The sequence below is a fragment of the Poecilia reticulata genome, linkage group LG15 (assembly GCF_000633615.1).
Source record: "Poecilia reticulata strain Guanapo linkage group LG15, Guppy_female_1.0+MT, whole genome shotgun sequence".
In the NCBI taxonomy this organism is placed as follows: domain Eukaryota; kingdom Metazoa; phylum Chordata; class Actinopteri; order Cyprinodontiformes; family Poeciliidae; genus Poecilia; species Poecilia reticulata.
Window position 1 is genome coordinate 3,525,232 of NC_024345.1, and position 22,648 is coordinate 3,547,879.

Sequence of the window (22,648 nt, forward strand, 5' to 3'; positions counted from 1 at the left end):
GCTTTTATTATAAGAATAACGATTTACTGATTAGATTATTGAAGTCAATCGGGCGCAAATTCATGGGTTTCAGATACGAAAATCTGTAGAAAGGAAAATGTCTTTAAATATTCAATTTCTTCAGATTTTCAAGTGTTGTGTGCATTCACATGGGAGATGAGTATATTTGATACTTGTTGACGCAAATCATTAATCATTAATATAGTTTTAAAAAAAACATAGGAGTTTCTGTACTTAATAGTTTTGTTTGTTTGTTTGTTTTTGCAATTTTAACTTGAAAATAAAAGCAATCGTCCATAATTTAAATATAGCTCTAAGCGTTATTTCAGTGTTTCAGTATTTTCATTGCCTCTGTGTTCATCTCACCTGCCACCTCCCAGGAAGAGCAGGCCGAGGGCCATGTGATGAGCCATGTGAAAGCCATAGTTCATCTCGCCGCCAGTTCGCTTGTGGAAGAAGCGACACAGCTGCAGGACCTTCAGGTTCCCGGTGCCCGCCATTACCATAGACATCGACAGCAGGATCATCGACAGGCAGGTTTGTAGATTGTAATACCCCATCTGCTGAGATGGACCAGCATGCAAGTTAAGGCATAACAAAGTAGAGAGAAATGCACAAGTACTTTTCATGGCTGTGGCAAATTACTGAAAGGTGAAGAACATAAATAAACACGCACTGCACCCACAGCCGCAGTGCCAGCAAACGACATCATCTTCATGAAAGTCTTGGCGAACTCGTAGAGGCAGTCAAAGGCGTCGGAATTGGCAGAGCCAGCAAAGCGTAAACCCAATGCCATGCACGCGCCAGCGGTGATGTAGTCTTGGGCTTGACTGAGAAAAACAAAACGTTTTTAGAAATGCTACGCTAAAACACAGAAGATTTTTATTAAACTATTTCAATGGATAAAAAAAAATCAACAAGACGCAAAATAAAAGTGCTAGTACATGTGAAAGAATATTTGCAAAACCCTGGATGTAAAGAAGTAAAATAAAAGCACTATTCAGGCTGATTTAACTGCCAAAATAACAATGACTTAGCAGCAAACACACTTAGACTGATCGTTTCGGGATCTGTACTTACGCCATTGTGTCCATATTGATGTCTTCTGAGGGGTCAAAATTCCCCCTCATGATCTAAAACAAACCAAATAATACAATTAAATTACTTAGTTTTATTGACACGTCAATAAAAAAAAATTAAAAGACATCATGGCATCATAATGAATGAAAAATGTACCTAAAACATGTATGAAGTTCTGCAATAAGAGAATCATGCCTGGTTTCTTTGTTTATTTTAATGGTGGGCTGAGATAGAAACAAAGCTAACTAATTTAAGTCTTTATATCTACTTAATCGTGATTAAAAATAATTTTAGTAAGCAGCAATGTCCAACACAAGAAAATTTAATTTAAAAAAAAATAGTGATCCCTTCATTTAGAGGAAATTTTAATTTTGTGGCTTTGCTTTCATGCTGGGGTTCATCCCACCAAACAAGACTGGGATGTAGTTGCACTAAAAATGTCTTAAAGTTTTAAATCTGAGTGAAAAGTTATCCCATGGTCTCCAGTAAATTTTCCCAAAACACCAAGAAATCCAAAGAGATCCTTTATCTTTAGTCTTTTTTTCTCTTTTGGTGAAAAGATAGTTATTGTAGTTTTTTCCGCATTTAATTAGAGAATAACTGTCAACCATTCAGCTTTTAACTGAATGTAAAATTCATAGCAAAACTTTATTTGGGAGGAAAAAAAAACATACAACTGAATAATCTGCATGACAATGACAGGAGATGTCCTTTAAAAAAAATGACAATACGGGAGATAAGAAGGAGCAGCCTGATCATAAACAATGGCCCCAAAACAAAACCCTGTGGAACGCCAAACTGAACGAGACAGGAACGAGATCTGTAAGTTGATGTAGTCAAGAAGATACATCCATCAGATAAGACAACTTCTGCAAAACAGAACCTGATATACCAGCCCAACACCTGGTAGGCAGAGTCAAATGGTCAAAAGCAAAAAAAGCTGAAGTCAGCTCTCACCGAAGTAGCACAGAAGATTTACTGTTGCACTCTGCATCAAAATATCATTTGAGATTCTAAGAAAAGCCGTTTCAGTTGAGTGGGATTTACAAAACCCAGACTGAAAGCGGTGCAGAATACAGTACCAATAAAAACCAGCGGTTAACTGCTTGATTACAACCCTCTCTAAGATCTTAGGCAGAAAATAAAGCTTTGAGATTAGTCTTAAACTGCTGAAAAGAGAAGGATCCTAACTAAACTTTTTAAAGTAATTAAAGTAAAAACTAGAGGTGTGCCGATCGATCGGTCACCGATCATAATCGGCCGATTTTTGTGAAAAAGTGCATGATCGGTGATCGGTGATCATTGGCTCTKGTTGCCGATACCGATCACCTGCATCTCATTTCGCAGCCTGCCTGTSCAGCTGGTCTCCTCTTTCCTTCACACTGCGCAAACGTGCAGCAACAAATCCTAAGCGATGTGGAACTATAACGCACTGAGTGAATGGGGAAGTTTGCGTGTTGCGGTGGAAAATTGAAGCATGTCAAAATGTATCAACACAACGAAGCTAATACGACATAAAAACAATGCCATWCTTGACGGAGTTTGGCTACATCGAGGCTCACTGCAGWAAAAARACATATGGAGGATCAGATAGCAGGTAAAGCAGCGCACAGCTACAAACACTCACCCGGATTATTAGCATGACGGTCAGAAAGCTAAACAAACACGCAAAATTATTTAAGTCTTCGAGCTGCGATGTAAGATGCTGGTTCTGCTCTTGCTGTTGAACCGCTGCTACACGCTACAGATAGTAATATTTCACAGACGGAGCGCCGCTTCTGCTCCACCTGGTAGTGACTCTCACACCGAACCTCTGTTTAAAGCTGCAGCATCTAACCTAAAAAATACATTTTACATACATATTAAAACTTTTGCTGTCCTAACATGAGATAATCTCTAAAAAAATAATCGATCTCCTCCCTGCTCTGCATAATTACTCTGCTCAGTCAGAAACAGCCACTCAGAACTAGCAGTAATCAGCTAGCCGCCATGCTATCAGGAAGTTTTCATTCAGCAACTCTGGATTGTTTATTGTAATGGATCCTGTATTTACCTTTAAATGTTAAGTTTTATACTTGAATTTTTTTGGCAATGTTAAGAGGTTTTATTTTGGCTCTTTGCATTATTTAGCCTCTTCAGAGCCTTCATATGTTTTCAGTCTGTTAAAGATAGCAGTACAATTTGCAGAATGCCTGTTTTGTTTAGTTTTCTTCTTGGAAAAAGTGATTAAAAACAAGTTTTTGTCTAAATTAAGGTGAATTCAACAGAAAAATGTTCTGGAAGGAAAACATGCTGACATAGTAGCACTGACACATTCCAGCTGTTTTCTCTACTTTCACCTCATCAGGATGTTTAATTCTACCACAGATACTGCATTCTCTGGCTTTAGACTTTTGAATCTTGACATTCTGTAGAAATAATTATCCTTAATGTTTGCTCTGTAAAAAGCTTCATCACATAAAATTCTCTCTAAGCTAACCAGTATGATTTTAGGGTGCTATAGCAACTTCCTGCAAGATCTACAAGAATACAACACCACATCAACAATCAGTAATGCCGTCATCTGTGCATTTTCTCACCTGGGGTATATTACTCTTAACCCACTCTGTGTTCGGCAGGATTTCATCCCACATGATAATGCACCGTGCAAGAGTCTGTTGGAGAAGAGAAGCGAGTACATCAGATCTAGGAGAGGTGGGAAAAATATCATCCGACTCATGAGCGAAGAGACACATAGCGGGCGTCACACTAACCCTCAGCAGCAGAAACTCTGGCTTAATGAAGTCCAGCAGAAACCAGGTATCTGGAGGTTTCAGCCAATCAGCAATCGACCTAAAGGACAGAACCGGGATGAGAAAAGGGAGTGTTAATACCCTGCCTCAACACCTTCTCCGCTAACAGGCAGACAAAATCGGGTGAGCGTTGACAAAATTAGCAACCCCTTGACCAACTACACAGCTGGGAGGTGGAGGAGTTTTCTTCTGTCGTCAGGTTATGATGCTCTGCGGTTCACATGGATTAGAAGTAGCTCGATTTAGCAGAGATTAAGCACATTTAATAAAGTACTTCTATATTATTTGCACAGATTTAAATAATGTGGTGTGCACAAATCTGCAATCTGTTCACAAATGCCCACTTAGAAAAAAGTTTCAAGTACGCTTCTCTGTAATGCATCAAGCTACACCGCCAATCCCCTCACCTCTTTTTCAAATGGATTTGTTTAAAACTTGCATATATCCTTCAGATGATATCAAAGTCACAGAGCAGTGGAGGAAAAAAAGATAAGGTGGCACAACAAGGAAGTAAGAAAATTTTCAGCAGACCTTCAGCTCTTTAAAACAAGGCAGCAGTAGGAGACAAAGAAGCAGAAAACTGCTATACAAACTATAAACTATCTATAAAGCAGAATAATACACATACTGACAATGTGTCAATTCATTTAACAGGTTAGGTACTTTAAAAATAGAGTACAGAAACTCAGCTTGTCACGTAACAACCACAAACGTAAATATAGCTTGTGGAAGGTTATGTGAAAGCAGGGCTAGATGATAAAATAATGCACCCAAGCTTTGAATATCTAACAGAGAACTGCTGCTCATCAGAAAAACGCTGCAGGACAACTGCAAACCTCTGATCACATGGCCGTCCACCTAGACAGAAAGGCTGGGGGAGGAAAGCATTAACCAGAGAAGGAGCCATGTGGCTCATGGTACCTCTGGAGGAGCTGCAAGGATTCATAGCTAAGGTAGGAGAATGCTGGGTTTGAATACAAAGTAATCTTGGATCAAAACCTCATAAAAACTTGTCCTACCTGTTGTTGGTCTTCAGGTAGATCATGGCGAGGGCCAACGTGGCTCCTGGACACGTCACGTCTACATTTATTGTGTCACCCTCCTGAGAAGACAGTTATTCGAACAAATAATCTAACGACAGCAGCCTCTATTGCAGCACCGCTTCCATGTTCTTTCTGAAACATTTTGGCGCTTGCCATTTTTACAGCACTGCAATCTGCAATTTCCTTTTTGTATTCTGTAACATTTTTCAATTCTGTGTTAGCGTCTACCTTGATCTGATAGCTGGGAGACTTGTGCCTTTCCCTACTGGCCCCGGCCTGAGCTCTTCGATGTCCCCCAACCATGTACTGGTACAACTGTTCGGGAACATTGAGGTCCGTCATTCCGATCAGGTTGCTGCCGTGCTGAAAAATGCAGAGGAAATGGTAACACAGAGAGAGAAGAGGTCAAATGATTAGGGGAATCGCTAATAAATAAAAAGAAAAATTAAAAGAAACTTGCACATTGAAGTGTCTATGTAGAAAAAATAGCTTTATAGCAAACAAAAATTGTCATTGGTGAAGATGGTGAGTGTTTCCTGAAACAACTGCCATCCAAAAACTTGTAAAAGAAACATATTACTAATATAAAATGCATAAACCTGCAGTAAAACAGATTTGGCCTTGAAAAGAAAACAATATTAACAGTCATATAAAGTCAAGGAAATCTAGACCTACAAGTGTTTTCCTGTTGCCATTTGTTTCACAAACTTTGTGCTTTTATTTGGGTCACTCACCCCAAGACAAACCATGCCAAGTGCGAGTCCTGCTGCGAGTGAATAGGACTCCCTGTCAGTGCAGTACTCCATCTCTGGACCTGGAGGACGGCCTTTAAAAACACATGCAAGACTTTATTAGTTTAACTTCGTTGTCGTATAAACAGACAATGTCACGACCACAGAAGCAACAAACAACAAGGATCAAGTAAAAAATCTAAACAAAATAAGTGGTTGAATAAATGAATGAGCGATTTTTGATAAAAACCAATCCGGTTTTTGTAAGATGCATTCAACAGAACTTTATTTTCAGCAATGACAGCTGTTCCAGCTGTTCCAGACTTTTCAGCTGACTTTGACACTGTTAATTATCTTAATCAAAATAAAGCAAAGTTTAGAGCAGTACTTTGAAGGCTACAAAATTTACGACAATAGCGCAAATTTCGCACAGAAATATAAAAAAAATGTATCTAACCTTTTTAAGATGAAAAAGTTGATAAAGCTGACAGGTTTTGAGTGTTAATGTGTTTCATCTAAAAAATGCAAGGACCAGTGAATCATTTGAATTTTTTTCTTTTTTTGAGTATCATACAGACTAAATGTTACAAAATGAGTTCATAAACTGAACTTGGAAGTTGTTTTAGGACTTAATAAAAAGAGCTGCAATAACTTAATACTGAAGTTGCATGACAGGAAACAAGGGTTAGGGTTGGAGATTATCTCTTGGATGTTTTTAGATCAGTTGACTTTTGAAAAAAAAAAAGTCTCTGTGTCTGTATAAACCATATCATGTCACACTCTGCTGTTCTAATCTGTGGGATGCCCCAAGACTCGGTTTAGAGTCCACTTCGTTTTGCTTTATACTAAGCCCCTTGGACATCCATTTTGTGCAGGAACAAGCTTGGGAGTTTCCCCAACAACTTCCCAGAAAAAACTGCATTTTCTAATTCCATTTTACACAAAATATAAAAAGGCTTTATTTTCAGCTTCCTCAACTTTTCCACATGACTGTATTTGCTGCAGGCTGTGCATGTTTTGCATTCAAAACCAAAACGTATAAATTCTGGAACAATTATATGTTTTATATCTCCACAGAGGCAGTAAAGGTTTAAAATCATTTATTTGTTAACCCTTCATCTTTTATGGAAGAAAACAACACAGACCGATCTCAGACAGCAGGACTTCAGCATTGTGTCTGTGTCCTGTTCCCTGGTACACCAGACCAATACCAATGACAGCTGCAACCTGCAGGACAGACACATTTAAAAATGATTTTAGTGCAGCTATTGTGCTGGGTGGTAAATGGAGAGAGAGGAAAAAAAACCTTGTGGTATTTTTAGGTTTTGATTCACCCAAAAAATAACATTCATGTCTACAATGCACGCACCTGAACATTGTGTGGCACGTCCAGCTCAGTGGAGGTGGGAGGGAGCAAAGCAGGAATGTGAATACTGAGCAGTCGGGTGATTGACATGTCCATGGTGCCCAGTTTGGCAGAAGAAACGCCCAGCAGGAGTCCAATGCTGGTCATCTCATGTCCCTGTCAGAAACAGGGACAGACACAGAATGAAAAATGTTCAGTCTCACTGGGGCACTTGACAGGTAAACACATAAAATAACTACTTTATTTTCCTTTACATTCTCACATGCAATGCAGAAAACGTGTCATAAATCAGTTTTTTTTTTTCAATTAATAATCAATTTTATATAAATGTAAGTACTCTTTCCATTCGAGACTTTACGGTTGAAAATAAAAAAAATAATATTGTTTGCTATTAATTTGCGGCATTGCTACAGTCAGGCTGGTTTACATAATGGCACCAGCAAAAACCAAAATGGAAAGCAGGAAGCACTGGAGGCAGACAGTCGGAAGGGAGACAGGACACAAAAAAGAAAATTTAGAATAAAGAAGGGACAGGAAGGAAGAATGGAAGTATGCAACGAAGGAAAGAAAGACATGATGTAGGACACTAAGGAAGCACAACAACGGAAGGAAGAACAGAAGAAAATGGACTCAAGGAATGAAAAGAGATAAGTACAGACAAAAGCCAAGGAAGAGAGGGAGTGGTAGGGTAAGAATTCCTGTGGTTATTAACTCTTTACAGAATCCTGCTGAATGGTGCCGCGTGTAACACAACAGCAAAAATGTTTGAACAACTATGGATTTGGATAATTTTCCACAGTTGATGTCCAGATAATGACGACAGTATGCATCAAGTTTATATTAAATGGTTTTGAATATGGTTGATTTTTGCTCTATGCCACAAATAAAAATATACAGAATTAAAATTCTTACTTTTGTCCTTGCCTTATGTACTTCACTTCTGTTTCGTTTTTTACTGATGAACCACTTCAGGTTTATCTTTTTAAGTGTATTTTGTAAGCTAAGGTGCTTCCCCTAAATTCTATTATGGTTCATGTGGACATTTTATCAAAATACTTTAAAAATGAGATAATTTAATCGCTTAGTATTTCTGAAATCTTTAAAGCATCTCATTACTACCATTAAAGTTTGAGTGTGTAAAAGCTACACCTATTTATTTGGCTGCATTGTTGACTCCATGTTTGTAAAAAAGCAGCTGAAGCTTGGGGATTAACGATCTGCTTGGCTGTGAGCACGACTCGAAATTCTCTTTAAAACCACAGCCATGCACAATTCTGACAAACTGTTCGTTTGCATAGCGGTATAATTGCTCTTCTACAGCGAAAGTTGAAACCAGAAGAAAACCACCACTGACGAAAACGCTTCGCTGTCAACCATGTTCACAACTTTCATTCACACTGCTGGGCTGAGCTGTTAATACCCGCCTTTGTGAATAAATAAAAGGACACTGTGAGCACTTCCTGACTGGGTTTACACACTTTTCAATTTCGAATTTATTAGAAAATAGGATTACTTTATTCCCCCTAATCAAAACTTTAGGTACTGGCAAATGATATTATATGGACACGCGGCCAGTACAATAACCTTTACGAAAAAGAAAAAAAAAATAGATTGCTTCCAATTTAAATTTCACTTTAAGTCCAGAATGAACACTGCAGCTTGCAATTAGAGCTAGCTGTAAGTAGCATGTGCATTCTTAGTGTAGTCAAATCTTTGAGTGGACCTTCTTACACTGCATATTTACATAAATGAGTCACAGGGGATGCACATTAACAACTACAACTTAATTTCACAATCTGAATCAACATGAAAACGAATCTTAACTGCTGAATGGTCGCAGTGGTTCCTGTTTGTCTTTATTCATTTTTCTCTGTGGTGACTTTTTATTATTTAGGTAAAAGAACGAACAAAAAATAAAGTTTTGACGTGCAGCATCCTGTTTTTCTCCACTGAAAGTGGGAAAGCATCGTCTTATTTCTAAATTTCTCAGAAGCCAGAGTTTCGCTTTGACTAGCGGTCGGGCTTTGATGCAAGGTTACAGTTCTCGTTTACGCTCATCTCAAGAGAGGTGAGCATGTTGTGTGTGAGAGCAAGTAAATCAAAGCAAAGTGGAGCATCGTGCCTGTGTACTAAATTCCACATAAGTCGGCGCATTTACTGTGTTCTGCAAATTACTGGCGGCAGCGGTTGTTTAGAGCAACCACCAAGTTAAATCAAGGATATTCATTAGCATCAATCTGCATGTTTCAATTGGGGAATGTTGGTGGGATTTATGTTACAAAATGAACAAAAAAAAAAAACTGCTGAACTCCGTTTGTGCAAACCTTGGTGAGGTAGTCATGTATGTTGAGCGTAGCGAGCTTGGTGAGGTGTCCGTTGAGGCCGAGGGCCATTAGAAAGCCTGCGTACTCGTTAGCCAGCTCAGGGCTCTTCGGCTTGTTGTATGCGATCCATGCCGAGTCCACCTTAAGACAAGAAACACACATAATCAGACCTTTTTGTAGAAGAAAAATGTTTTTCTTTATTGATGAGTAGAAAAGAATCAGCATTTTTAAGCAAAAGACCAAATCTAAACCAGATTCCCTAGCGATACCCACACGCGCCTGCTGGATACTTAATAGAGCTGTTAGTTCTATTAATTAAAGTCTATTAGTTAAAATATTCAGCTGAGAACTAGGAGGCTCTTTCAAGAAGGTGATAAGTACCACCACTTCTCAAAGATTTCCCATCAGTAAACTCATACGACCTAAAAATGCCCATATTTGATCATTTAAACAACTATCAGTTTAGTAACAGACGTCTGCTGATATTCTGATTATGCTTGTAAAGAACACAAACACACAACAGTAAATAAATATCACAGTATATACCGTATTTTCCGCACTATAAGGCGCACATAAAAACCTTCAATTTCCTCAAAAGCCGACAGTGCGCCTTATAATCCGGTGCGCCTTATATATGAACCAATATTGAGAAACAACAGGTCTAGCAACTACGGTAAGCAGCCGCTGACTTTATTTTCCCCCGTAGAAGAAGAAGCGCGCGGTGCATGCTGGGATAGTTGTCAGAACGCTGGTTTGCTAATAAAGTTTGATAATACATTTAAAGCCAGGGGGGCGGGGGAAGAGAGACAGAGACTGCAGCGGCAGCATGTCGGTTGGTCTGTGTTACCCAGAAAGCAGTTGGGCACAATATCACAACACCAACACCGTGAGTGAAACAATGACTGGGGCAGACTACTATATAAAGTACTGGGGTACCATTTCTTTACAAATGTGGATGTGTAATAATAGAGTACGGAACAAATTGGCAACCCAAACTGCAGCGTCTATTCTATGCTCCTTATAGTGCGGAAAATACGGTATGTGATTTTGTTCTTGCAACAAATGTATTATCTTTAAAAAAAAAAGAGAAAATATTTTTGAGTTACATTTAGAAGTTAGCATTTTATTCAACAAAATAATGGGTGCTCACTATATTGGTCCATATATATACACATTAGAAGTTGTAACATAATCTGACTGAATTATTGCTGTAGCCGTTATTCAATTCAGCTAATTAAGGCTTTATTTGTCTCATGTAGGAGATCAAATCTTGAAATAATGTTACTAGTAATGCAAGTTGATGCATTTCTACATTTAAACACTAAAAAGGAAAATGTTTGAAAAGAAAGGAACATGCAAAAGAAGCAAGAAAAACAAATAAATGGTTTAGATCTGCAACTTCTACTAGGGTTTATGTGCAGCCATATTGCGGTTGCCTAAAGATGGCTTTTAAAATATGGTAGTAAAGCAAAATAATTGTAAGCAGTTCTTATTAAACTTTTAAAAAACACATGTTCACATGAAAGCAGGCATGAGTCTTGGAGCTTTACGCTAACCTGTGAAGCGGGGGCTATTTTAAGTCCCGCTGCAACTCCATTATGGAAACTGGGCCAGTTGGTCATGTTGGGAGGAACATCAATGTTCCCACTGTTGAGATCTACCATAGTGTTCCTGGGAGGAGCACGGCCTGGAGCAGAGAAACAGAAAGCAGACAGCATCGCAAAATAAAAGTTAATAATGTTGTACTCAAATCAACATGTTTTTTTTTGTCTTCTTCCTATCTGTGCATTTTCTTAAGAAAATTCCAGATATCAAAAAATAATAAAAATAATAAAATCTTGAAAGCAGTAAACACCGAGGTAAAAACATTAATGCAATCGTAGCAACAACCTGTAAGGTTGAGTTTTGGTACAGGCAACGGTTCAGTTGGTACAGGATGGTAGGAAAAGAGCGTGAAGAGGCCTCTGCCAACCGGAAGAGCCATCGTCCTCTGGCACAACTGCAGAAGTCTAAAGCAGACAAAATAGTAAGGCAAAAAGATTTCCAAGAAATTAAAAATGTCACACACAAAAAAAAATAAAACAGATTAAACGGCAAACATCTTTAGGCGTGTAAAGCAGGAACCAAAACATACCAGATGTTTCGCTTCCCTTTAAAAGCTGCTGCATGCTCGATATTTTCTTCCAATTAAGCGTCTGTTTTAGATCGTATGTGATTATATTAACACATGCAAATTGTGCTTACTTGTTTTCTTTCTCCTCTATGTACTCATGGTCTGAAACTTCAGGTTGCTGCACAACACTGACCCGGACCGGCCTTGAGCTCTGGAGGAGCCTTCTGACTTCCTGGATCCTCAAATCTTGACTCCAGATCAGTCCTGTAACCTGAGGGAGAGAAAGAAAAAGACAAAAGATTTCACCTTATCCCAACAGTCCAAGATAATCTTTAGACAAACCAGAAGAAGCACAAATATTCCAGTCAGGTAACAATCCAGTTACCTCATGAATTATGTCCAACATGCCATCTTCCTCCTCATCTGCTTCTGAGGATGCAGGAGGGACCAAGGAGAATCCTGATCCTACAGACTGAAAACACTTAGCAGTGAAAATCTTTCTGCAGAGACGGATGAAGCTGAGAGCACTGGCCTTTCAGGAGATAAAGGCGGCCACTGCCTCTGATATTACTATATCTGCTTCCAACTATACCAAATGTTTTCATAGATCGGGGTAATAGGAAGGTTTTACACTTCACGGCCAGCTGTGTGTATAGATTTTTCGTCTCTAACATTATTAACTGTTGAGTTTGCAACAAAGTGACAAGTTGTGGTTTACAATCTTTCTTTAAAATAACTTAAAATCAAAGCAATATCCTGATTGGCATGCTTTTGGTAGTTGCAAGGGCTTTAAATATGTAGATTTAAAGAAAATGCAGTCATCTATAATAAAGTAAGCCAATGACAGAATAAAAGTAAAATTGGATTCTACTACAGATGGCTGCATCCTGATTTCAGGAATCTCCACTTACAGCTTTGCTTTTTGCCAGGGTCATCTTGTGAGCTTGCTTGGTCAGGTCCTGTCGGCCAATCAGCAGACAGACTTCCTCTGGCCAATCAGAGGACGGCTGCTCGCGACATCGGTAAATTGCCTCTCTGATGGGCAAAGCCACCCCAAACGGGACCGACTCCAAATCCTTCAGGGTGAAGCCTGCAGCATTGGGAAGGCAGGGGTGAATAATTTTGGTTATTTAGAGTTTAAAAGCAACCATAAAGACAGATTATGCATTTTAAAACATGGACCAAGTGCTGTTAAAATGATGTTAATGAGAAGAAAACAGAACTTTTAGTAACTGGTCCAGACCCACAGGGGGAGAGAAACCTACACCCAACTTTTAACACGGACAACCAGTCCTCCAGAGGCAGTAAAAAAAACCCGTTTGATTTAAGAATATATTTTACAAACTATAACCTCAGTAACCACCTTAGAGGGAACTGAACTGGAGGAGTTTAACTTCTATAAATATCTGGGAACCTTAAATGATTCCCTTTTTTAAAACACATGTCTAGAGCCTTGTGAAACGGCTATGACAGAAACTCGGTTTTTAAGTTTGAAAATAAAGATTTGCAGCCACCTTTTCACTGGTGCTGGAGAGCAGGAATGTTTTCAAGCGAATGCGTCTTCGCAACGTCTCCATATGGTGGAGAAGCTTACAACGCTTCACTGAGGTTCATGACAGAGCGCACTCTTTTGTCCAAAAAGGCCATTTTCCTCCTCTGCCTGCTTGTATTTGTTATCTGACAGCCATAGAAAGTAGAGGAAGTTGATGTTTTCGATCTCAGGATTAGTTGTTGCTTTGGGTTCAGGATAACAGCAAGGAAACTGAGGCTGTTTTCCCATTTCCCTTCTCTAAAAAGGAATGAGTAGCAGAGCGACTGGAACAGAACTGAATGCGTTCAAATCCAAATTACGAGAACTTGAGGTCAACTCCCTTTAATGTTTTTAGTATATTTTTTAAATTAATTCTCAATTAAATAAAACCTGGTATCATAAATGTCAGATTAAGCTAAATATGTATGTTTTCTTCTGCGTTACTAGCTAATTTTTATTAAATTTTTATTTTATCAAAAATATTTTACTATTTATCGGATAGTTGTTTTTTTTCATATAATTATTATATCATCATAAGTTTATATTTGTACTTCCCCACAATTCCTCCTCTATAGTTCTTATTTTAGCGTTTTATGTACGTTCACCTGTATTTAACCTTTGTATTACACGCTTGTAAGAAAAGGTCTCTACCAATATAGTTTGATTGGCTACATACGCCACATTTGTTCACCTATCTAAATAACATATCTGATTTGGCTGTGAAAGTCAACTTGTTGACTTTAGCTACATTGCAAGTGTCAAAACATCCATTGTTGTGAGGCAGTGTTGTGAAAATGATACGCTGCTCGTACCCTGTGAGGTGAGCCACACCACCAGCTGCTCAGCTAGACTCTCACTGGAAACCCTGACCTTCACACCGCTCTGCCTGGAAAAACAAAACACAGAAGTACTTTGTGAGAAAAATCACCAATCATTTCAATCATGATTTTATGCCAGAGTTTTTAAACGCACAAAAAAAATGTCTGTAAATAGTTGTACAAAATCTTTGAATTTATTTTACCTTCTGGAGTTTGGCTCACTAGCACGGGATCTCTGGCCTAGAATGATAAAGACATGGACATTGAACACAGCAAACGGCACTAAAATGCAAGCAATATCTCAACTTCCATAAATGAAACTTTATTTATGAGTTAGGAAAATAATAACATAAGATATTCTAAAGTTTTCCTGAAATTATTTAAATCTGCTACTAAAATCTGGCATAAAACACACTTGGATTAAGAGTGAAAGTACCAGTATTATGTATTGTCCATGCACATAGTAACTTTCAACTTCAGTTATTATGACAATGTCATGTATATCAAATATGATTTAAAAGAAATGTTATTTTCTAATTTAACACCTTGAAATTGGGCCTCTGTCTCTTTAAAAACTCCTGCTCTTTCTGAAACTCGGCCTTCAGGATGTCATCACAACATCACTCCCCCATCAACCACTTAACATTTTTACCAGCGTTGAACTGAGAAGTAGTTTATATAAAGAGCTCAGCAAGTGTTTGCTAATTGCTACTGGCTAGTCTGAAGAAGCTGAGTGGGGGAGTCACTGGGAGGCAGATGCTCAGAGGAGGAGCTGCATCTCAAAGGTCCACCCAGGCATTTCCACAAGTGAACAGTTGACATGGGAGATTATGGGATTTCTCAAACATTCATGAAAGAATCAAGGCAACACTCCAGGTGTGTTTTTGATGAGAGAATAACATCATAACATAATGTAAGGCTTAAAAAAGTATATTTTACATAATACTGTCCCTTTAAATACAGGATGAGTAAATCATGTTTTTCTTTTTTGTGACAAGGAATCTGTTCCACTTGAAAATGAAGTCTTAACGCTAAAAGGAGAAAAACAAAAGTTTTCTCATCACTCACAGGCTCAAGGCTAAATTCGGTGACAGAAGAAAAATGGCGGATCAAATAACTGCCACCAAGGAGCTCTAGTGGGCTTTAACATGAGGGGACAACAAAGGAGGAGGAAAAGCAGGAGACTGTGTAATAATCTGACTCTGAAGCAGAGCACAGTGGGGCTGACAGTTAATATGGGTGGCTTATCAATAAATGATTATACCGAGGAAAACAAGCTGTAAAAGTGTTGTTTCAGGCCATTTAAAAAGTACACAGAACTTTAAGTTTCAGGGATATTTTTTCAGAAAATTCATCATGACCAAAAGATTTGTGCATTTTTGTTGGCGCCTAATGTGGTTTCTGTGCTAGTGAACACAGAATATTGCAGCAGAAGAGGACAGAGTCTATGGTAACTAAACCTTTGACGCAGTTACAGATTTAAACATACAAATCATTTTATTAAATGTTTTATAAAAGGTCTAGTGAGGGATTTCCTTTGTCAGGAAAACAACTAAGAGCTTCTCCCATTGAAGTGGTCCCTGTGCTGCAACATCCTGTACTAAACTGGTTCTATATAAAGAAATACAAACAGCCAGAAGTCACTGTGGTCCCTTAAAACTTCCACTCTGCTGCTTCCTGAGTTTATATCCTGGATCAAAGCCCATTTTTTATTTTATCCTTATGAATAGTCGTCTTAAAATTACCCATTTAATTAATGCATAACGCTTTAAAAAAAGCAGATCTGGATTTATAAACACCACTGCACACAGGTGTTACACTTACAATTTCAAGCAGGATTCAAAAACACAGGCTTGCAACAACAGTAGAGCAAGTAGACTATATACTAGACAAAACAGAAATAATGAAAATGAAAATGATCATAGATCCAGTTTAAAATCTTGCTGCAAGAATCTGGACCTTTATATGTTTCTGAATTACTTTGCGTTTGTCTTTAGGTTCTCTGTCAGCAAGTTAAAAATCTAAATTATCAATAATTTGGTAAAAAACTCAAGTTGCGTTATGATAAAACTAACCAATGTCATAATGAACTTAAGAATTTTAATGGAAAAAAGGCCTGTCTGTTCTTTTATCCACATCAATCCTGACATGAGAAATTATAAAACCGAACAGCAGCACATTGAAACTCATTTGCGTAAATTTTGTTTCATTCATGCATCAAAACTTCTGTTCCTTTGTCTAAGCTCAAAACAAAAGTAATGAGAAAAAGCAACCCACTCTGGCCCCTTTTACTTTCCTTTCTTTTTTCTTCCCTTTTTGGGCCAGACCTTCTTGGTCGTTTTAATTACTGGCTGGCTGATTGGTGCACTGCTGCTTTGGTCCAAAACCCCCAACATCTGGTATAAGAATGAAACATACCTGCTGAGAGCTTCAGGAGGTACTTCCATACATTTGTCGACGTAGCATTATCATCTCCAATGATGTACAGAGCATAACTCTGTCAAAAAAAGAAAAGGAGACCCAAAAAAAAGTTATTTTTACGTAAAAGGCAATAACTTAAGTGAAAAACCTTCAAGGACATTGTTGATATCACAACACAAAAAGCATTTAGCTGGTTTTGTCAGTTCTTTTCAACATGACTGAACATGTTTACAAAATGTCAATATTCAATATTCAGGGTTGAGAGGTGTTATTTTAGAAATTTTTGGAATAAATGAAACGAATTTAGGATATTCTGACAGAATGTTTCCACTTTGCGTATGTGCCGGAGCTACATTATTTAGCAATATTTTTCAAGCTGAAGCACCAGAAAAATTTAAAATTTGCACTATTTATTCAACTTTTAAAATAAATAATGAAAGGCCCCATTACTGAACTCAAACAAAAAAAAATGGACAGGCCATCATCCTAACCAGTTATAATAAGAATAAGCATCAAAACTGCATGGTTAGTAAACATGCAGCATTTATTTTTGTTTTTAATAAGAACATCTGTAAGGGATCAATATGGCTACCACAGCATCATAATGTTAAGCATTAATCAAAAACATTTGACTTTAAAAACATTATATGTTTATATTAAGAATAAAACAAGGTAAATAACTGAAATCTAAATATTTGGGTAAAGTTCTTCAGGTTGCTTTGAAACTTTATTTCCAATATATATATATATATATATATATATAAATACATACACACATTAATAACAATGGCTTAAAAAACATTCAAATACAGGAAGTGTGGTTATACCAGGACCAGCAGCTTGGTCCTCTGACAGATGCCAGGCAGGTACGGAAATGGGGGGCTCGCCTCCCCTCTCAAGCAGCTACTGAGCCATTTGAACACACATGGCGGATTAGAGCTGAGGAAGGATGGCCGGTGCATCTGACCAATCACAGCTGAGAGCAAAGAGTGGGTCAGTCAAAGGTCAAGACAATGGGGAAGATGAAAAAAGTTCAGTCATTGCTGGTAAACAACAATTACCAGAGAAGCAAGGAAATTTAAACTCTAGTTGGATACACACGCTATGGAAATAATATGTTTATACTGGAATTACCTGGACAAATACAAAGAGCTCGCTAGGCTTTTATGAGCATCAAAACTTTTTTTTTTTGACTTTACAATTACATGTCTTGTGCATTTCCTGCCTGAATATCACATTAACCCATTTAGTCTCTTACCCTGGTCTATGATGCAGCTCTCCATAAAGCAGCTAATTAGCGAAGGGTAGTCTCTCCAGTACAGATCAACATATTCCTCCAGCTGCAGGTCTCTGCAAACAAACGATGAATCACATAAATAGAGTGCAGAGAAAAAGTATTTTCCCCCCTGATATCTGCCATTCAGTCTCCTTTAAATTTTTTTGCTCAGTGTTAGTATCTTAGATAATGTTCTGGATTTCTTTTTTACAAACCATTACATGCATTGTTGACCACTGTTTGCAGTTTGGTCCATTTTTAGATAATTGTGCTTACAATGTCAGCCTGGTGAAAACTCTCGGCTAAAGAAAACCAAATATTTACTTCTTCCGCTGCCATTACTAAAAACTACAGGCAGAATATTATAACAGCGCAGAAAATCGACATGGTCGTTCACAACTTTTCCTTCTGTTCACTGATTGGCCTGGTCAAAATTCAACTTGAGAAATCAAAGTCAATGGGATATAGCCTAGATAGAGCAGTGAAGAGAGATGAGAATCAAATGGGATTTGTGTAGGAAAGCAGTGGTTGACTGGAAAAACAAAGCCTTAAAAATGTCTTTGTAACCTTTTGCAGACCAAAACTATGACTTTGTTTCTCAGCTGATCTTAACTTTCTTTAGGCTCGATGTGTCGCTTTCAGACATTTTAGCCTACTTCATGTTGTCAGACAGATTTTAGGTCAGGTGTGGGTAGAAAAACTGAACCACATTTATGTAGTGCTAGTTTGGTTTGGGTAGCTTGTTTCCCCTAAAATTACATTTTTGTATTTACTCAAATTACCTTTGTTTAATGATCTGAAACATTAAATGAGCAAAAACAGAGTAAAAGCCGGGCAGCTTGGATTCTGTCATTTCCCTTTGATTAAAGCAAAGGACTATTTCCATTATTAACAATTCATAGCTTAGAAGATCATGTCTACCTTGCGGTAGTTTTTTTTTTGCTAGTCTCTGTGCTGCACAGCGAGGCAATAAACTGAAAAGTTATTAGAGCTATTCTAGAAATATCCCGACATTCTCAAATAGCTTCTGTGACATTTAACTTGTTTAGGGCTCCAATTGCCGCAAGATGGAGCAAAAGTAATTAAGAACCATGAACCACTGCTGCCATTGACCTGCAAACCAAGAGCTCAATGGCAGTCAACAATCTGTTGTTTTTTTTTTTAAGGAACATTTAAAAATGTCTTCTTTACTGTATGTCACACCCTATATTTAGATAGGTAAAGCCCTAATTAGACAAAATAAATAAATAAAATTGCCCTCCTTATTCCTCGATCCCAGATTCAACATAACACTTCAATCTAAAGTGAAAACCTACTCTATCCTTCAACTTCAATATTATGACCATAAGAACTTGAAAAGTGTAACTAAATTTTGCAGGCGTATAGAATTTTTAATTGGTCTGCATTTAAAATAAAAACATTATAGATAGTTGTATTACACCCATAAAAAAATTATGTTAGATTATTTTATTAACAGTAATAATAATTGCTACTTTTGTGTTTTAAACAAAATCAATCATGTGACATAGTTCTTGCATTTTTTTGAGTTACCACCATGAAACTGGGGGTATTTCCACTCAAAGTTTATTATAGCAGAACAATCTGCCCCCCTCCCAAACTCGCCGCTAATGGATATTTAGACAATTTGGGCCAAACGCATGATTCGCAACATGATTCTGAATATATTAGTTTCAAAATAAAACTAGAAGCCCACTGAGTAAATTTGTCCTGTGGCTGTGAAAAGTTCATTTGAATATTGAAACTTCCTTCCTTGACTGGCAGAATTTGTGTCGTGAAAACAATCTTTATGGCAGAATCTATCTTTGGACTCAAAGTGTTTACAAACCAATAAAAACATTTCTGTTTTACAATAGCCTGTCTCCTCGTTAATTTATCAAGCTGCCTTAATGAAACGTTACATTTCCAGAGGAAAGCTAGGCTGAGGATAGGATACAAACTGATGAAATTACTGTGAACACGATGATATAAAAAAAAAAAAACTACAGATGGCAAAACAATTCAACTCAAAGAGGATAAACTATTTTTAAAATTATGATACAAAGCAATCAGTTATTTGCTTAGCCTGTTAAAGTACAGAAAGCATAAAAAATGTCAGCATACTTAAATACAACCCACATACTAACAATGTAGAACAATTACTCTAAAGAGCTCTTCACTCTCCCACTCCTCTTATTCTCTTATTGTCATGGTCACCAATAACAGCAGTCACTTGACAATCTGTTAAAGTTTATTTCCCAACACACAAACCACTGAAGGGCCTTGGATTACACACAAAGTTTCACTGAAAACAATGAGTTGCATTCCCCATTTCCTTCTGTGTGCGAAAGTTCAATGTAGTTTATGAGAATGTTCAACAGGCTGTTTGTAGTGATAATTGTACGCGCCTCGTGTCAGTCTGCCAACATTGTTTTATTATAGAAAGACAGCTTGATGACTAGCAGAACTTAAAAATGGAAAATAAATAAAATAGCGGCTACCTGGCCAACTGCTGCAGCAGACACACCAGTGATGAAGCTCTTGCCCTGTGGAGCTCGTCCAGCTGCAGCTCCTGGTAGAGAAGATGGAGGACACCGAAAAGGGCGGGAATGTGAGGGAACAGAGAAGCCGAACTCTCAAGTTTCAAAGATGAGCTGGAGGGAGAATCCGCCTGGTGTTGGAAAGGGGGAAAAAAAAAAGGTTGAAAACGGCCATTTTAAAAAAAAATCTCAACTGAATCTGGAATTGAAATGATTTGAAGCACATTTGGGGAACATATTGTTCTATATAACTGAATATGAATTAGACCTGTGTTGTATACAACACAAGATACATTAGTTGTGAGTTGGCACCACATACAAAAACTTTAAAGAAATGAGAAAGCATTGCGTTTAAACTTTTTCCAGCAACTCAAAACATTTACATCCTTCTGCCATTTAAAACTTACACTCCAGTTCCCTCCTTTTAGAAGTAGTTTCTGCAAAATTAATATTAGTAACTAATAAAGCACCTCAAGTCAGACACACATGATGTCTACAAAGATGCAGAACAAACAAGAAAGGCGACAAAAATGGATGTGGAGAATAACGAGCACTACCTCTGTGAAGACGCAGAAAAATCTTTTACTTTCATTGATCTTTACGTGTTGTAAAAATCTAAAAAGCATGGGTTCAATATGGAATAAAGAAGATTGGGTTACGTACAGAAAACGGGTCCTCTTTTTCTGCGGCGGGAACATTGTTGGGGTCCACTGATCCACAGACGGGCTGAGAATTTATCTGACGGTGATAATGAGATGCCAACAGGTAGTCCCAGTCCTACAAAACCAGGATTATAGATCAATGCCAGTCTGAAGTTTGGATTATTGCCACCATAACCACAACTAGATTCAAATGCTAAAAATGATAACATTATAATGACACTTGGTGAGTTCCTTCAATTCTAGAAGGGAAAAAAAGTACTAAAGTCAGATTTAGAACATAATCCAGAAATAATGTCAATGAGCCAGATGTTTTAACCAGCAGCACCTCTTAGTGAACTACATAGCTTCACTAACAAACTATGCCTGTATGGGTCGATGCACCTTCTGTTATAAAATGTCTTAAATACACTCAAGCACTTTTTCCAACTACAGACATATCCTAAAACAATCAGAGCAGAGCTTAATAATGGAAAGGAAACCTGTCTTCACTCAACTTGAACATGTTCAGTGAAGTTCAATGGACAACATTAACAGATATGATCTCAGGTCTTTTCAGAGATACTAAAGTTGTCTCTGAGCTGGCACTGGCCATATTTCTACCAATGTTTCTTTAAGTACATTTTGAAGTATTTCATTAGAAAAGGTTGATGGAAACTGAAAAATTCCAAATGTTTTTTTTTGTTTTCTTTGCTCGCTTGAAGTGGTTTTTGGCTCTTCTGAAAAAGAGTTGATGCAGTAAAGGGGTAGATGGAAACACATTAGCCGATCAAGTTCTGACGTAGCAATATTACCCATCCATCAGTGGGTCAGTGCCTTACCAGAGGCACAAAAATGTTTTTTGCAACATATTAAAGGTTTGCTCAAAACCTGTATGACCATCCATGCTGGAGGGAAACGTGGATTCTTACATCACACCCAAATTGAGGGCCTTCTAGTTGGAAATCGAAAATCACTGACATTTACAACTTGTTTGGCTCTAGCATCAGCAAAACAAACAAAAAATAGTATATTTCTCTCCATTACCTGGGGTCAAAAAAAAAAAAAAAGAAGATCTCAGGTAAATAAATATTTAACAGAAATGTTTGTTTTGATCTTGTGCTGTGGGATTCAGCTTGATTAGGCTTTGAGATCCAGGTTTAATTTCTAAACAATAGAGACATCAGTGCTTTTTAAGACAGTGATGTCAAAATTTACGAATCTTCTTCCGCAGATTTGTACTTTCCTACAAAATGACCTCCAAATAAAGGAAAAAATCTGAACAACGTGGTATGAAAACATGTCCTCATATTGCTGTTGTGGGCCAATTACTATTAGTTTTGTTTTTCAAAGACAACAATTTTCAAAACGGCTTTACACCAAGTAACCCAAGTCTGTTGAAAGGGTGTGAATACTTTATGTGCAGGTTACAGCAGGGGTTATCCTCAACTAAAATTAACCACACAGTAGCTTAAGTAAAATCTGACACATCTTTCCTCGGGTCAAAAATAAAGCAGCGCACTGAGCCTGCAGCTGACTGACATTTTCCAGACGCGTTTGCTTTAATGAGAAAAACACACAAACACAGATTAGCTAAGAAATCTCCTTTAATGAGACACATTTTAAGAAAACCCTCGAAGGCTAGCTCGCAGAGGAGCGATTTGATTCATCTTTTCTTTATATAATTACAGTGCAGGTCAGGCTTATAGAAGGACAGAGCGAACGTCCACGCTGAGGGTCTTTATTCACACGCCAGCAAAATCATGTGTGAATATAGAGCAGAGGACCAATTATTATTCTCTGCTACTTCAGATAAACTGCACCAATTCTCTCTGTGAGCAAAAGTTTAAAAACTGGATGAGGCTCTCTTTTGGTTGAAATGATTTAATATATTTGAATGGACTTCTTATTTTAGGTTTAACTTTGTGCATTAAATTACTGCCTTATGTATGTATGTATATATATATATATATATATA

At 37.7% G+C, this 22,648-nt stretch overlaps 1 protein-coding gene across 3 annotated transcripts in view; it reads right to left on the minus strand.

Moving 5' to 3' along the window:
* Positions 1 to 22,648, minus strand: part of anapc1 (anaphase promoting complex subunit 1) — a 55,014-nt gene that overhangs the window by 17,090 nt on the left and 15,276 nt on the right. Inside the window, exons 21-43 of one of the 3 annotated variants that reach the window (XM_008428801.2) lie at positions 20,696 to 20,809; positions 19,994 to 20,163; positions 17,478 to 17,569; positions 17,047 to 17,195; positions 16,217 to 16,295; positions 14,002 to 14,038; positions 13,793 to 13,866; positions 12,361 to 12,539; positions 11,835 to 11,921; positions 11,581 to 11,720; positions 11,227 to 11,345; positions 10,893 to 11,023; positions 9,337 to 9,477; positions 7,016 to 7,168; positions 6,792 to 6,873; positions 5,650 to 5,741; positions 5,144 to 5,278; positions 4,892 to 4,974; positions 3,834 to 3,912; positions 3,660 to 3,734; positions 1,081 to 1,133; positions 686 to 830; positions 367 to 560 (exon numbers count right to left, since the gene is read on the minus strand). In XM_008428801.2, the coding sequence (XP_008427023.1) occupies positions 367 to 560; positions 686 to 830; positions 1,081 to 1,133; positions 3,660 to 3,734; positions 3,834 to 3,912; positions 4,892 to 4,974; positions 5,144 to 5,278; positions 5,650 to 5,741; positions 6,792 to 6,873; positions 7,016 to 7,168; positions 9,337 to 9,477; positions 10,893 to 11,023; positions 11,227 to 11,345; positions 11,581 to 11,720; positions 11,835 to 11,921; positions 12,361 to 12,539; positions 13,793 to 13,866; positions 14,002 to 14,038; positions 16,217 to 16,295; positions 17,047 to 17,195; positions 17,478 to 17,569; positions 19,994 to 20,163; positions 20,696 to 20,809 (2,603 nt within the window). Of the gene's footprint in view, positions 1 to 366; positions 564 to 676; positions 831 to 1,080; positions 1,134 to 3,659; positions 3,735 to 3,833; positions 3,913 to 4,891; positions 4,975 to 5,143; positions 5,279 to 5,649; positions 5,742 to 6,791; positions 6,874 to 7,015; positions 7,169 to 9,336; positions 9,478 to 10,892; positions 11,024 to 11,226; positions 11,346 to 11,580; positions 11,721 to 11,834; positions 11,922 to 12,360; positions 12,540 to 13,792; positions 13,867 to 14,001; positions 14,039 to 16,216; positions 16,296 to 17,046; positions 17,196 to 17,477; positions 17,570 to 19,993; positions 20,164 to 20,695; positions 20,810 to 22,648 lie in introns of all 3 variants that reach the window. The other 2 variants (XM_017309138.1, XM_008428799.2) reach the window with 2 other exon arrangements.